At 37.7% G+C, this 12,758-nt stretch overlaps 1 protein-coding gene across 8 annotated transcripts in view; it reads right to left on the bottom strand.

Annotated features, from left to right (window-relative positions):
* Window positions 1-12,758, bottom strand: part of LOC101732997 (collagen alpha-1(VII) chain) — a 190,409-nt gene that overhangs the window by 118,240 nt on the left and 59,411 nt on the right. For all 8 annotated transcript variants that reach the window (XM_031899082.1, XM_031899081.1, XM_031899075.1 and 5 more), the window contains exons 32-44: window positions 12,461-12,505; window positions 11,374-11,442; window positions 10,392-10,487; window positions 9,916-9,942; window positions 9,292-9,345; window positions 8,125-8,196; window positions 7,646-7,705; window positions 7,350-7,385; window positions 5,212-5,256; window positions 3,854-3,889; window positions 3,101-3,145; window positions 2,724-2,759; window positions 1,843-1,878 (exon numbers count right to left, since the gene is read on the bottom strand). In XM_031899082.1, coding sequence (XP_031754942.1) covers window positions 1,843-1,878; window positions 2,724-2,759; window positions 3,101-3,145; window positions 3,854-3,889; window positions 5,212-5,256; window positions 7,350-7,385; window positions 7,646-7,705; window positions 8,125-8,196; window positions 9,292-9,345; window positions 9,916-9,942; window positions 10,392-10,487; window positions 11,374-11,442; window positions 12,461-12,505 — 657 coding nt within the window. The remainder of the gene's footprint in view (window positions 1-1,842; window positions 1,879-2,723; window positions 2,760-3,100; window positions 3,146-3,853; window positions 3,890-5,211; window positions 5,257-7,349; window positions 7,386-7,645; window positions 7,706-8,124; window positions 8,197-9,291; window positions 9,346-9,915; window positions 9,943-10,391; window positions 10,488-11,373; window positions 11,443-12,460; window positions 12,506-12,758) is intronic.

Raw genomic sequence — 12,758 nt, 5'->3', positions numbered from 1 at the left:
TCCCTCCGGAGGCTCAACCCCAGGCAGACCAGGCTCAAGGACCTGCCCAGGCCCCCGAGGCCCCAGGTCCTGCCCAGGCCCCCGAGGCCCCAGGACAAAGCCAGGCCCCAGGACCAAGCCAGGCCCCAGGACCCAGCAAGGCCCCAGGACTAAGCCAGGTCCCCGAGGATGAGGAGGCAGAGGAGGCCCCCGAGGCCGAGGAGGCCATGGAGGCCCCGGACACCCCCCCCTTTACTCCTCCCCCAGTTTGAGTCCACTTTCCCCGGCCCTTGGGTTCCCCCCCCAGCCCCCCGGATGCCAGCCACCAGGTTCTCCTGCCGAGGAAGGCCCACAACATCGGTCCATGCAGGAGGACCTGGACAATATGAGGGCTGAGCTGGCCCAGCTCCGGGGGGAAGTTGCTGAACTCAGGAGGGACTTTGAGGAACTCAAGGGCAGCAAGCCCTAAGTTTTTCCCCCCCCCCCTTTTTTATTTTAAGTAAAAGTTTTTAGTTTTATACTTTTGAACTGAGTAATGTGTCATTATTTATCCTTCATTGATATGGTATTCTATACTTTCATGTAGTTTCCCCTACACTCTTACATTTATCAGTAACAGCATCAATATGCTACAGTATATGGTTTAAATGTTTGCAAATATTTTGGCAACAATTTTGTCTTTAGCCCATTTTGCTGAATAGTAAAACTTGCGTTAATTAGTACGTAGCGTATTTTCTGGCGAGTGTGATAACTGCCAATCCAATGTTTTGTTGCCAGAATAATTGCAATATTATATTTGTCCCCGTTTAATAAAGTGCCCATAACATATTTGCCATTTATTCTGTGTCTAAAATCTCTAACTTAATTTAAGCCACTTTAGCTAACGGACCCCTAAGTATTTGGCTAAATATTCTTAAATGCCCCCCCCCCATTTTATTATCTCTAGCACTTCTTTTTTTTCTTACTTATATTTTTATTGGTTTTTTGGGGGTTTTTTTTGCAAATAAACATTTATACAACAAGTCTCTAGCACTCTGTGCTCTCCCAGGGCAAAATGTCGGCATTTTTATGCTGCCGATTGTCGCCTGCGTAATGTCACGACAATTAGCGCATGCGATAAATAGCGTGCACGCTATTTATCGCGACAAGGATATCGCATGAAATACCGCGCATAAAATAGCGCGAGTGTACTATTAGTGAATCGTGCGAAAAGTCGCCAAAATTAAGAAGCGGTAAAATTTTTAATGCACGCTAAAAATAGTGCACGTTATTTCGCACTTTAGTGAATCGGGCCCATAGAGAGCTGTGCTGAGATTTACATGCAGGATAGGTGGAACAAGGTGAATGATTGTCTGTATAGCGATATTTCAAATTGGAGGTTGTTTCTTTGAAAATAAGTGTGAGGGGATATGGCTTTAATTTGAAGCAGCCTAAGGGGTTCTGCATGGTGAGGGCAGTGAGGTTGTGAAATGCCCTTCCAAGTGATGTTGTGATGGCAGATTCTGTTAATGCCTTTTAGAGGGGCTTGGGTGAGTTCTTGAACAAGCATATCCAAGGCTATTGTAATACTAAAATCTACAGTTAGTATTGACGTTGGTATATATATAGTTTATGTATGGGAGTGTATAAATAAATCAGTATGTGTTCGTGTGTGTGCGCTGGGGTTTGCTCGGAAGGATTGAACCCAACTTAATTATGTAACTATGGAAGGATAAAGCATGCCATTTATTTCTGATGGAGAAATGATATCCAAGAGTAAACATGCCCAGCAAACCCAGGCCATCTTATCCAATCCACAGGTTAATCTGATTAAATGATTAGTTAACGAAGTGAAAACAATATCAGAGCATTTATAATATTTACCCCCATAGCAGGAGCGCCAGGAAAACCTTGCAACCCCTAGAAATGAAAGTGAAAATGTTTATCGATTGGTAACCAGACAAACTCATTTTTATATCAGCCACACCCACTCATTAGATTCCTTGTCCTGCCTATAGACTCTGGATTACTCAGTAGCAGAAATATTTTTTGAATATTTCAGAATATCTCCCAGCTCTAGTGACCTTAATTCCTGCAAAATTTGTGACTTGCTGTTACCTCTGACAGATAAAAAATATGCTGCTTCATGACTCATGAAACATGAGACATTGATATTCTGATCCTATTTAGACTGAACCCCAATGTAGTATAACCGTGTCTCTAAACCAGCAACTCTTTCATCAGGGATCAGTGATCACACAGATTAGCTCAAAAACCACAACACCCACAGTTAGAGTGGCTTTAGTACAGGAAAGTGAGGTGTTAGGAGCGTGTTTGGGCAAGTAACGGTTCAAACTTAAAACAGGGCCTCTCCCAGTAGGTAACCCACTCGCACTACCTCCCCAGTAGGTAAAGTCACTGCACTAACAAATCTATTTGTTACATAACCGGAACAGGTCAGGCTACATGTAGGTTTAAAAAATGGAGGAGACTTTTGGGACACGTTAAGAACCCATGGAGCCAGTGGAAAGCCCATAGCATCGATTTGGTAATCCGAAGTCGAGTGAAGTTTCCTTATACAGGCAACTTTGCACAACCTCAGAAAACAAAGTGATTGAAAGGGCTTTTCACCGGTGACTTCTATTGTTGCTAGTGGAAAGCCTTTTTCAGGGAGGTTTGTCACCTACAATAGAAGAGATCTATCACGGGCGACTAACTATTTCCTATCTTGATTTGTTCACTGTCATATGCAATATAAATCTTACCTGATCCCCCTTTTGCCCCATTGGTCCAGAGAGACCCTATTGAAAAAGTAATAATAGCAAATAAATCAAGCAGGCATACATACATTTTGAGCCACTGTTTATGCAATATACTGGTGCTAGTGGCTAAGCCAAAGTAACTGTACTGTTCTGTATGTAAATTACATCAAGCAGCATCATAGGGCAAACAGTAATAAAACTAGTGTGCTGTAAACAGTCCGGGAGCATTTACCATACTAGTATTCAACAGAAATTGGTTTTCTGAATACACCCTCATAATTTCTTGCAAGCATGGGTAAAGGTTATGCATGATGCCATATTCAGATAACTGTGCCGAGGGTGATATCATAATATTAATATAAAGCTAATCTTTTACTTACAGCTATTCCAGGAGGACCAGTCATTCCCATAGCACCATGTTCTCCCTTTAATTAAAAAAAAAAATAAAAATCCAGAGTTAACACATAAGAGCCAAATGATTTGGTTAAACAATAAACAAAATGGCAATAAAACCTACAATGTGAGACAAAACTCTGGCTTTTTCTTCTAAAACATAGTGATTTGCTGCAAGAGTGAGTGGTGTTTGGCTCATTGGCATCCCCAAGCACAGCCAGGAAGTACTTTTGGCAAGTGTTAACTAAACTCCCTGGCATCTGACAGTGCTGTGCTTTGTGCACACCAAATTGTAATCAGGTGCACTTACTGTACATCTAGCCCTTCTAGTTAATAAGGGTCTGCCATGTCTAGGAATCGCTTTGTTTAAATAGTTTTGCTGTTTAAATATAGTATTGGTAGATCTGTCACTCAAAGCGCAACACTTTGACACTTTGGACTCCATTCTAGGTTCTGGGTGCAAATCCAGTGGGTGAAATGGATATAGTGAAAAAAACTTAACTGTACCATTTAATCTAGGATATGAACAAGAGACTTAAAGGCCCATGTCTGGGACTTTTTTGGCCTGGCATGACATCAAATAAATATGAAATAAATATAAAAAAGGGCTGTATTTCTTGTTTTTCTGGAATGCACTCTGATGCAGAATTTGGAGGCAATTAACAAAGAATAGCAAATGTAAATGATGCCCTCCTTTCCTAAGAAATGGGCTACTTTCAGTTTTTAAAAGTAACTCCCACCTTTTCACCCTTTTCACCATCTTGACCTTTTTTACCCTAGAAAGAGCAAGAAAACTTAATTAGAAAACTGTTTTCTAAAATGTAAAACAGACATGGACATAATGATTAGTCCAGGAAGCCATTTTAAATTTTTACAAAATTCTGCTTGATTTTTTTAACTTTCAATGATAATTGATTTATTAATGTCAGTGATTAAGGGGCTGTTTTTTATATTTTTGAAATATGAGCCTAGGTAATTATGAATAATTCAAAACATTTTCATATTTTCCCTGTTTCCTGACTGTTATCGAACTGTATTGATACTGAGCTATAATAAACCTCCCCATGAGATATTGGTTGAAATTGCATATTTTATTAGGGGCTGATTTACTAAGACACGAATTCGAATCCGAATTGGAAAAATTCCGATTGGAAAACGAACATTTTGCGACTTTTTCGTATTCTTTGCGATTTTTTCGGCGCCTTTACGACTTTTCGGAAATTATCGCGACTTTTTCGTTACCAATACGATTTGCGCGAAAAAACGCGAGTTTTTCGTAGCCATTTGGTAATTTATATATCTTTGGTAATTGGGAGCACCTGTAACCAAGCATAAACAATTTCCCTTTGGGATTAATAAAGTTTTTTGAATCTTGAATCTTGAAAGTTGCGCAAAATCTGGCGATTTTTTCGTAGCGTTAAAACTTGCGCGAAAAGTCGCGCCTTTTTCGTAGTGTTAAAACTTAAAAGGCGCGACGTTTCGCGCAAGTTTTAACTATACGAAAAAATCGCGACTTTTCGCACAAGTTTTAACAAACCGAAAAAATCTCCAGATTTTGCGCAACTTTCGGAATGGCTACGAAAAACGCGCATTTTTTCGCGCAAATCGTATTGGTAACGAAAAAGTCGCGATAATTTCCGAAAAAAATCGCAAAATACCGATCATTACGAAAAAAACGCAATCGGATGGGTTAGTAAATGTGCCCCTTAGTGTACAGTTTAATGTTTTGAACATTTTATAATATAGAAAATTGTCCTAGATGCTTTCATTTGTATTATCAACAACTTTGTTCTGAGGCGCATGACAAATCACTTCTCATTTAAGGCATGATTTTCTTCTCAAAACTTGAAAAAATTAACTCCAAAGTTTGCCTTCATCCACAGGAAAGCCACTCTAACATTAACACTTGATTGTTATATTTTTAATGGAACCATTTAATACGTAAACACTTTGTCCATGGATGTTTGCATTTTTACTTTATAAATTAAGGCCTATCTATTTAGAATTGGCATATTGTCATATTACAAAATCCATGGCAGAAAACAAATTTAACACACACTAATGGAGATATATGTCCAAGGAGTCAAGACCTTCTTACCCTTAAACCTGCGACACCTTCTACACCTTGTATTCCTTGAGTACCCTAAATAAATATAAAATACATAGCATGAGTTTGTTGTAAAATTAAAAAAGGGGCATAAGAAAGTAATGTAATTTAAGGATTATTGGAACTCCAGTGCAATTTTTTTTATTAATGGAAGAACGTGTAAGTAGTATTTGTTGGTCCTTTTTACACTGCTTTTTACACTGCTGTTTCTGTAGGAAAAGACAGCTCTTCTCTACACATTGTTTTGTGGGTGGCGCATAAGCAGTCACAACCAGCAGCACAGTTAATAGAAAACGACAACAAATTCTGGTTTAAAAAGAAATTCCATCTACAAATAACTTTAAAACACAGAAAATTTTATTATGAATGTATATTGTAAAGTTCAGACTAATTTTCTTCAATTAAGTAAAACATAATTTGAGTGCAATTCTCCTTTTGAAATGTGGTTAGTTTTTCTTAACATTTTCAGTATATTCAGCTATTGGGGAATGCAAGTTCACCAACAGTTAGAAAGTCATAAACTGAACGTATTGCTGAAATCTATATGTTGTTCATTTACTAAGTGCAATGTAAAGCAACATCATAATGGAATCATGCACTCAGTACTTAACAGCCATTTTGGGAATTTTTGTCAGCAGGATATTGGTCCAATCTACATGAGGGAGGAACAGCTAAGCTATATAAAAGAGCAATACATGATTTATTACCATGTTGAAATAATGCATCTGATACATCATCGGGTGAGATTGGAGCTCACTACAGAAAAACATAATTGGCACAGACCAGGATAGCCACGTTTCAGGTCTGAAACCTGAAGATGTTGCTATTCTGGTATGTGAATAAAGGTGTTTTTTTAAAATATTGAATTTGGAGTGCTGTTAATAATTTGATGGTTTCAGAGAGTGAACTAAAGGGGCTAAAAAGGATCTACACTGTAATATGTCAGTGGTGAAATGTGTAAAGGGATAACTGGGTCCTAATAGCAGCACAGATTGTGATATACTCAAGTCAAATAAGTGCCAATGAGCTCTCACAATATGGTCCCTGTGTACTGTGAAGGCTGCAGTTTTGCTTAGCACTCAGCTGTGTGACATCTAGATAAAGGGGAAATATTTTAAGGCACCAGCTAGGGTCCCATGTACAAGGACATGGGTAAATGTGTGCAGGCATGTGTGATATTAGTGGTTCATATAGAGGGGGAAGTTAATTGTCTAAGCACACATTACAGTGTTTTTTTAAGATAATGGAATATAATAATTGGTTGGTTGGCAGCCTGCATGCCTAAAGGTGGCCATACACGCTAAGATCCACTCGTTTGGCGAGGTCGCTAAGCCAGCGGATCTTCTCCTGACATCCCCACCTATGGGTGGGCAATATTGGGCTAATTTGGTTGTTTGGCTCTGGGGCCAAACAATCGAATTAGAACGACGGGTATAGGCGTCTGTCAGTTTGGGGACCGTATCGACTCCCTGATCCGACTAAATTTTACATCTGTTCGATCGAGATCTGGACGATTTGAGGCCAGATGTCGGTCGGGCAGGCCCGTCGTTAGTGTCCATACACGGACCGATAAGCTGCCGAATCAGACTAAGGGACTGATATCGGCAGCTACAATCGGCCTGTGTATGGCCACCTTAAGAGTTCTCATACCCTTGAAGGAGTCCAACCCTTGTGCAGGAAAAGGCAAAACTTTGTCATTCCAGCTGCTGAGACTACAACTGACAGCTTATCTCTGCGTGGATTTGTAGCTTTGCAACAGTTGGCATGAACGAAAAACATGGCTGTGTTGTAAGCTATATTGTTATAAACAGTGCTCACTGTGGACATAATAATAGGTACTTATGGTTGTTACCAGCATTAATAAAGAAAAATGCAACTCCCAGTACCCTATGACTGCATGTCAAATAACCTAAAGCAGTGACAAGCTTCAGAACTACAAGCAGAAATATTTCTGCATCGTTCCATATATATATATAAAAAATGAGTTGATGAGAATGCACAAAATAATGGCACGTTTGCGCACTGACCCTCTGTGGAAGGTTCTGATCTACAATTCATAGAAGCAAACCAATTCAGACAATGCACATGTGCAAAATAGTGGCATTTGCCAGTTATATCTGATGCCATACCTTCTGTCCTTGAGGGCCAGGAAGTCCAATGACACCCTAAAAAAATGTAAAACGAAGTAGAATTATCAGCTGGTATTACCTCTTTTACACATTACACAGGAATCCTTGCATCATATGCTTTCCTTTAAGTTGCATTTTGTATCTACACATTTCCCCCTTATTTCTATTCCAGTCACTACTGCTGTGGGCTTATACTTCATATACTAACTAAAACCAATGCAATTCTAGGATGACTAATATAGATATTAAGCATATGCATATGATACAAATAAACTCCAAAGTATATGCTCACCCACCTTTTCACCTGTTATACCCTTTAAACCAGGTAATCCAGGGATTCCAATACCAGCCTCCCCCTGAAACAGATCATTTTTATTAATGCAGATAAAACAGTTGTAAGAATAGCAATGAAGATGTACATTTTTTATATACACCTGTTGGTAGGTTTAACTAAGATCTAAGAAACTATGAGAGAGAAGAAAAAAAGATGTCCTGTTACACAGTTATATTTGATGGGTTAATCTTGTTTGCTTTGAATTAAGATTTGCAACTTTGGTTTTGCCTCTATGCTGCTTCTCTTGAAAACTGGACCAGGGCAACTGCTGCCAAACCTGACCTGGAGCACTCAGCTAAATGCTGCTTCATTCCCCTGGTGACTTGAGTGGAGCTGGATCTTTATAGACATTGCTAATTAATTCATTGGGTCCCAAAACCAACCTAATTTGAATAGGGCTATAATCTTATATAAAAACGTACTAAGCCCAGGAAATATTACCTTGTCTCCTTTAATTCCATGAATTCCTGGAGAGCCATCAAGCCCAATTGGGCCAGGTAAGCCAGCTCTTCCCTAAAATATAAAATCATATAATATCACTGTTTGCTTATCAGTTATTACCATGTATTGTTCTTACTACAACTACAACTCATAGAGGCAAATTTATTATTCATCAAGGGTTGGTTTGGCCACCTAAAACCTGGCAAGCTTTTAAGTCTTTGAAAAAACATCACAAATAAATAAATCACAAGGGAGAATAAGAACTTAGTCCAATTTTTTATATAGTTTTACACAAACCCAACCCCTAATTAATAATAATAAATCTGCCTCTATGAGTTGTAGTTGTAATATGATAAACTGTTGTCATAATTTTTGCTTGAAAAGAAAACTAAAAGTACATCAATATATTAAATTATTAAAATAAAATATTTTAGTACAATAAAAAACTACAAAGACTGGTAACCCATAACAACCGATCAAATTGGTGACCAGTGTACTGATTGCTTGCTAGGGATTAGTAAACCTAGAGCAAACTTTGTGCCTGCTATTACAATTGCCTTGTAATCTGCAGCTTAGTTTAGAAGAGAAGTAAGAAGGTATAATGAATTTTCAAGCAATAAATTACTTTTAGGGTGAAGACACACTGAGCTACTAGTAGCAGCTACTTTTTCACGGGTACTAAACTCCAGAAAATACCCTGCCATAGACAATACTGAGAATTGCCTCTGCTAAAACACACATAGACAGTTATCAGTAAATGATCAGCATTGTCTATTTTAGTAGCCACGACAAGTAGCTGCTACTAGTAGCTCTGTGTGTCTTCACCCTTAAGGGCTCTGGCACACGGGGGAGATTAGTCGCCCGCGATTAACTCCCTGTTAACTCCCGGCGGCGTGATTTCGCGCAAATCGCCCCGCCGCGTCTGCCATCCCGCCGGCGACTTACATGTTCGCCGGTGGGATGGCAGAGGTAGGCAACTCGGGGAGATTAGTCGCCCGCGAACAGGGAGTTAATCGCGGGCGACTAATCTCCCCCGTGTGCCAGAGCCCTAAGGTTATAATTTGTCTTGCATGGTATCCTCACATAAACTTAAGATTTAATGACGCACAGGTAAAAATATCTTTGCAAAATAAATAATGACATATAAATTGATATTGAACAGCTTACTGCATCCCCCTGGTCTCCTTTATCTCCTTTTGGTCCACTTTTTCCACGAGGACCCTAAAGGTAAGAATGTGTTTTGTAAAAACAGGTAGTGATTGTGTCAGTAATTCATCAACAGCATCAAAAATAATAGGATAAACATTTCACATGAAGAATATTTATGATTACATTTACATGAATCATTGTTATAACAGCATGACTCTTCATTCATCAAAGAATATAAAATCCAACATGCTTCAGCACACTGAGCAAAGGAAATGTTACTGCCACTTAAATCAACCATAAAAATTATAAAAAGACCAGTGTAACTATCATATTCACCTGATAACAGGGTTATCATGAGTTCTAAACTGAACTGTACTGAATGATGGAAAGACTATAAAGGACTCATGATATATTCAGAAATAAAAATATACCACACCCTCATGGAAACACAACAGCATTCAGATGAGAAGAAATACAGTAGCTGAGCACAAAATACACACATATACAGTAAGAGAACAAGAAAATTAAGGAATAAGATAAGTGTGAAATGGTAAAGCTGTAATTTTACCCAGGCTAAATATTGTAATCCCCATAAACCTGCTGCTATGAATATATGTTATGTCATTTAAGTGTCCTGCTCACCTGGCTCCCTGTTTCACCAGGTTCCCCCTAAAATAAAAGATGAATTGGTTCATCAGCCACCACAATTCAATTCAATACAAGAAATAGGTACCTTAAACATGCTTTACAAATTACTAAAAATTCACAAAATACTTTGTACCAAGGTGTAAAAGCAACATAATTCTTATATAAATGAGAAAACCCTCCTGTACCATATTTTGTTTGAGTTCTGGAAACATCATTATAATAGTGAGTCTAACAATTACAGTAACACTATTTAATATCTTGTGAATTTGTAAACGCAAAACGGATGATCTTTCTTTTGTCTCTCTGCTTTATTTTAGTTAACAGTGTCCCCTTCATTAGTGGCTCCCTACATCCCTACAATCAGCAGTAGAAAAGCCAGTAAAAAAGAATGTAAAAAATAATGTATGCATATCATAATTTCTAGAGGGTTTGACCCATTACCCTTTTGAGCACACGGATTTTACACCAACCTTTATAGAAGTTCCTGGAGGTCCCTGAGGTCCAGGAAATCCTGGAAGTCCAGGTGGTCCTGGTAGCCCTGGAACCCCAGGCTGTCCTTTGGGTCCCTACAAAGTAATAGATAACACGTGTTCAAATCATAGAGAGGCAGCAATCTTTGAACAATATATCAAACAGTTAAAAACATAAGTCTTTTTAAAGCACTGGTTACAGAATGCTTAGCTAAGCAGTAGATACTTCAATTTCCCCCTATTCCATACCAGCCAGGTGGCCACTTCTTCTCAGCAATGATGGGATTCTATAGAATTATTATGCTTTAGGTCTGCTGGAGGACTTTGTACCAAACTAAACAGTTTTCTACCCAGAATAAACTATATGACAATGTTTGTTCACCCATGGAAGGGTTCAGTTAACATTGGCGACTATTTATCTTTATATAAAAAAGTAGGTAACTTACTGTATCTACATCCTAATGAAGACACAACCCTTGTGAAAAGCTCTTTCTAAGTGATGTACATATTTTCTAAGATCAATATGTTTATTTCCATTTTAGGTAGTAACAAAACTATAGTATACAGTCTAATAAAGTCTAGTGGGGTTTTTAGAATCTTACCAGCTTAACACTTCTGGCAAACACATGGTGCATACATAAACATAACTTATTTTTGCCTTTCTAAATTATGTAAAATGTTTCATTTCTGTGTATGACTTACGAGAAAATGTTAGAATTTAAATTGAAAAAAATACTTTAATATGTTTTATTTTATTGTAAGCTTAGTTGATGCAAGAATAGGAAATGCCTTATCTGTACTGAGAGGGCCACTGACATTAGAGTTTGCACTAGTTTTAGTCTACAAAATAGAAATTCTGAGGAAGCAGTGTAAAAACATAAATGCCAGTAATTTTCACACACCTACAATTGTTATTGTAATTTTAGAAGTGATATTTCGAATAGGTGTGGCCGCAGATTTAATAGGTCAAATAATTACTTACAGGAGACCCAGGTATTGCACTTAGACCAGCCATTCCATCAACTCCTCCTAGTATATAGCCTGGTTCTCCCTGTGTGCAAAGGAAGAAAAAAAGTGAGTTTATAAAACAAAGGTTAACAGACATGGACACTTTAGAAGCCAATGGAGGAGCAACAAAAGACAGCTTATTTTTTGCCTTGATAATACTGAGCAGGTTGACTTTTTTGAACCATATATTAACTGCAAGCTGGTTTTTAGCTGCTGAGGGCTGGTTAAAGCTAAACACAATGTTGTGTAGGAAAGGGGCTTGAATCCAGAATGTATAAAACCCTCTGCTGTAGAGTTATGAAAAATGTAATAATTAGAGACTAAAAACAGCTTACAGTTTGTCATTTTCATATTATAATGTATTGTGATACAGAGTTAGCTCTAATTAAACATGATAATAGTGAATGTATTGTATCTATTCTGTCAATATTTATTTAATAAGCAATATTATGGTTTTTTTTTAATTGTATGTACCAGTGCAGTATAAGGTGAAGGTCTAGGATTAAGGCCATTTATAATCTTAAACCACATTTAATGTTTTTAATGTTTAAAAATGATATTATTTATTTAAAGTAGAGCCTAGTCAGCAGCGGACATTGTTTTTAGCATCTTTTCCATTTAGGTCCAGCTTCATTTGTAACGCTTACCTACAATCTGCTGTGGTAAGAGTGGATTGGTTATTTCCCACCAATTTTTTGATACAGTACTACTTTTTTAAAAAGGTAATGTTAAAAAGTAATATCTGCATATATCAGTCTTCCATATATTATGCAGTTGAACTTTTTCCTATTATTATACTGATGCACTTATTTGTTCTTCTCTACCATGCATAGGCATACGCTACGGCTGCCACCAATAGGTTGTTTGCCTTTAACCTGGCCTTTTAAAACACAAATAAATGAAATCTATAATAACTACTATTTATATAAACCAAATTATGTCTATACTCCATTATACCATGATATACCCAAACTACAATATTGTCTCATAATCAATAATTGAAAGTGGCAGCCCTGACAGAGTCCAAAAAATATTCACTTTTAGAACAAATATATACATACCCTGTCTCCTTTGGGACCTGGCTGACCTGGATATCCTTGGGGGCCCTGACAGGAGGAGAAATATATTGATTAACATGATATATCAGAACGCCATGAGGCTAAGTTAATGGCCCAGTTACTATGAAAGGACAAGCTATTTTATTAATTATATATATTATATTGGTTTTTAATTAGTCCTATGTACCAGATATCCTATTTGACCTTTTATTACATATACACAGTTGATAAGGCCAAACAACCACTACTGAAATGTATATAACAATATGAGACGCAAAAAAATATATGAATGTTGTGGTAT

Source organism: Xenopus tropicalis, chromosome 3, assembly GCF_000004195.4.
Source record: "Xenopus tropicalis strain Nigerian chromosome 3, UCB_Xtro_10.0, whole genome shotgun sequence".
Taxonomy (NCBI): domain Eukaryota; kingdom Metazoa; phylum Chordata; class Amphibia; order Anura; family Pipidae; genus Xenopus; species Xenopus tropicalis.
The sequence above is the reverse complement of the archived record's forward strand: the minus strand, read 5'-3'. Positions and strand labels throughout refer to the sequence as shown.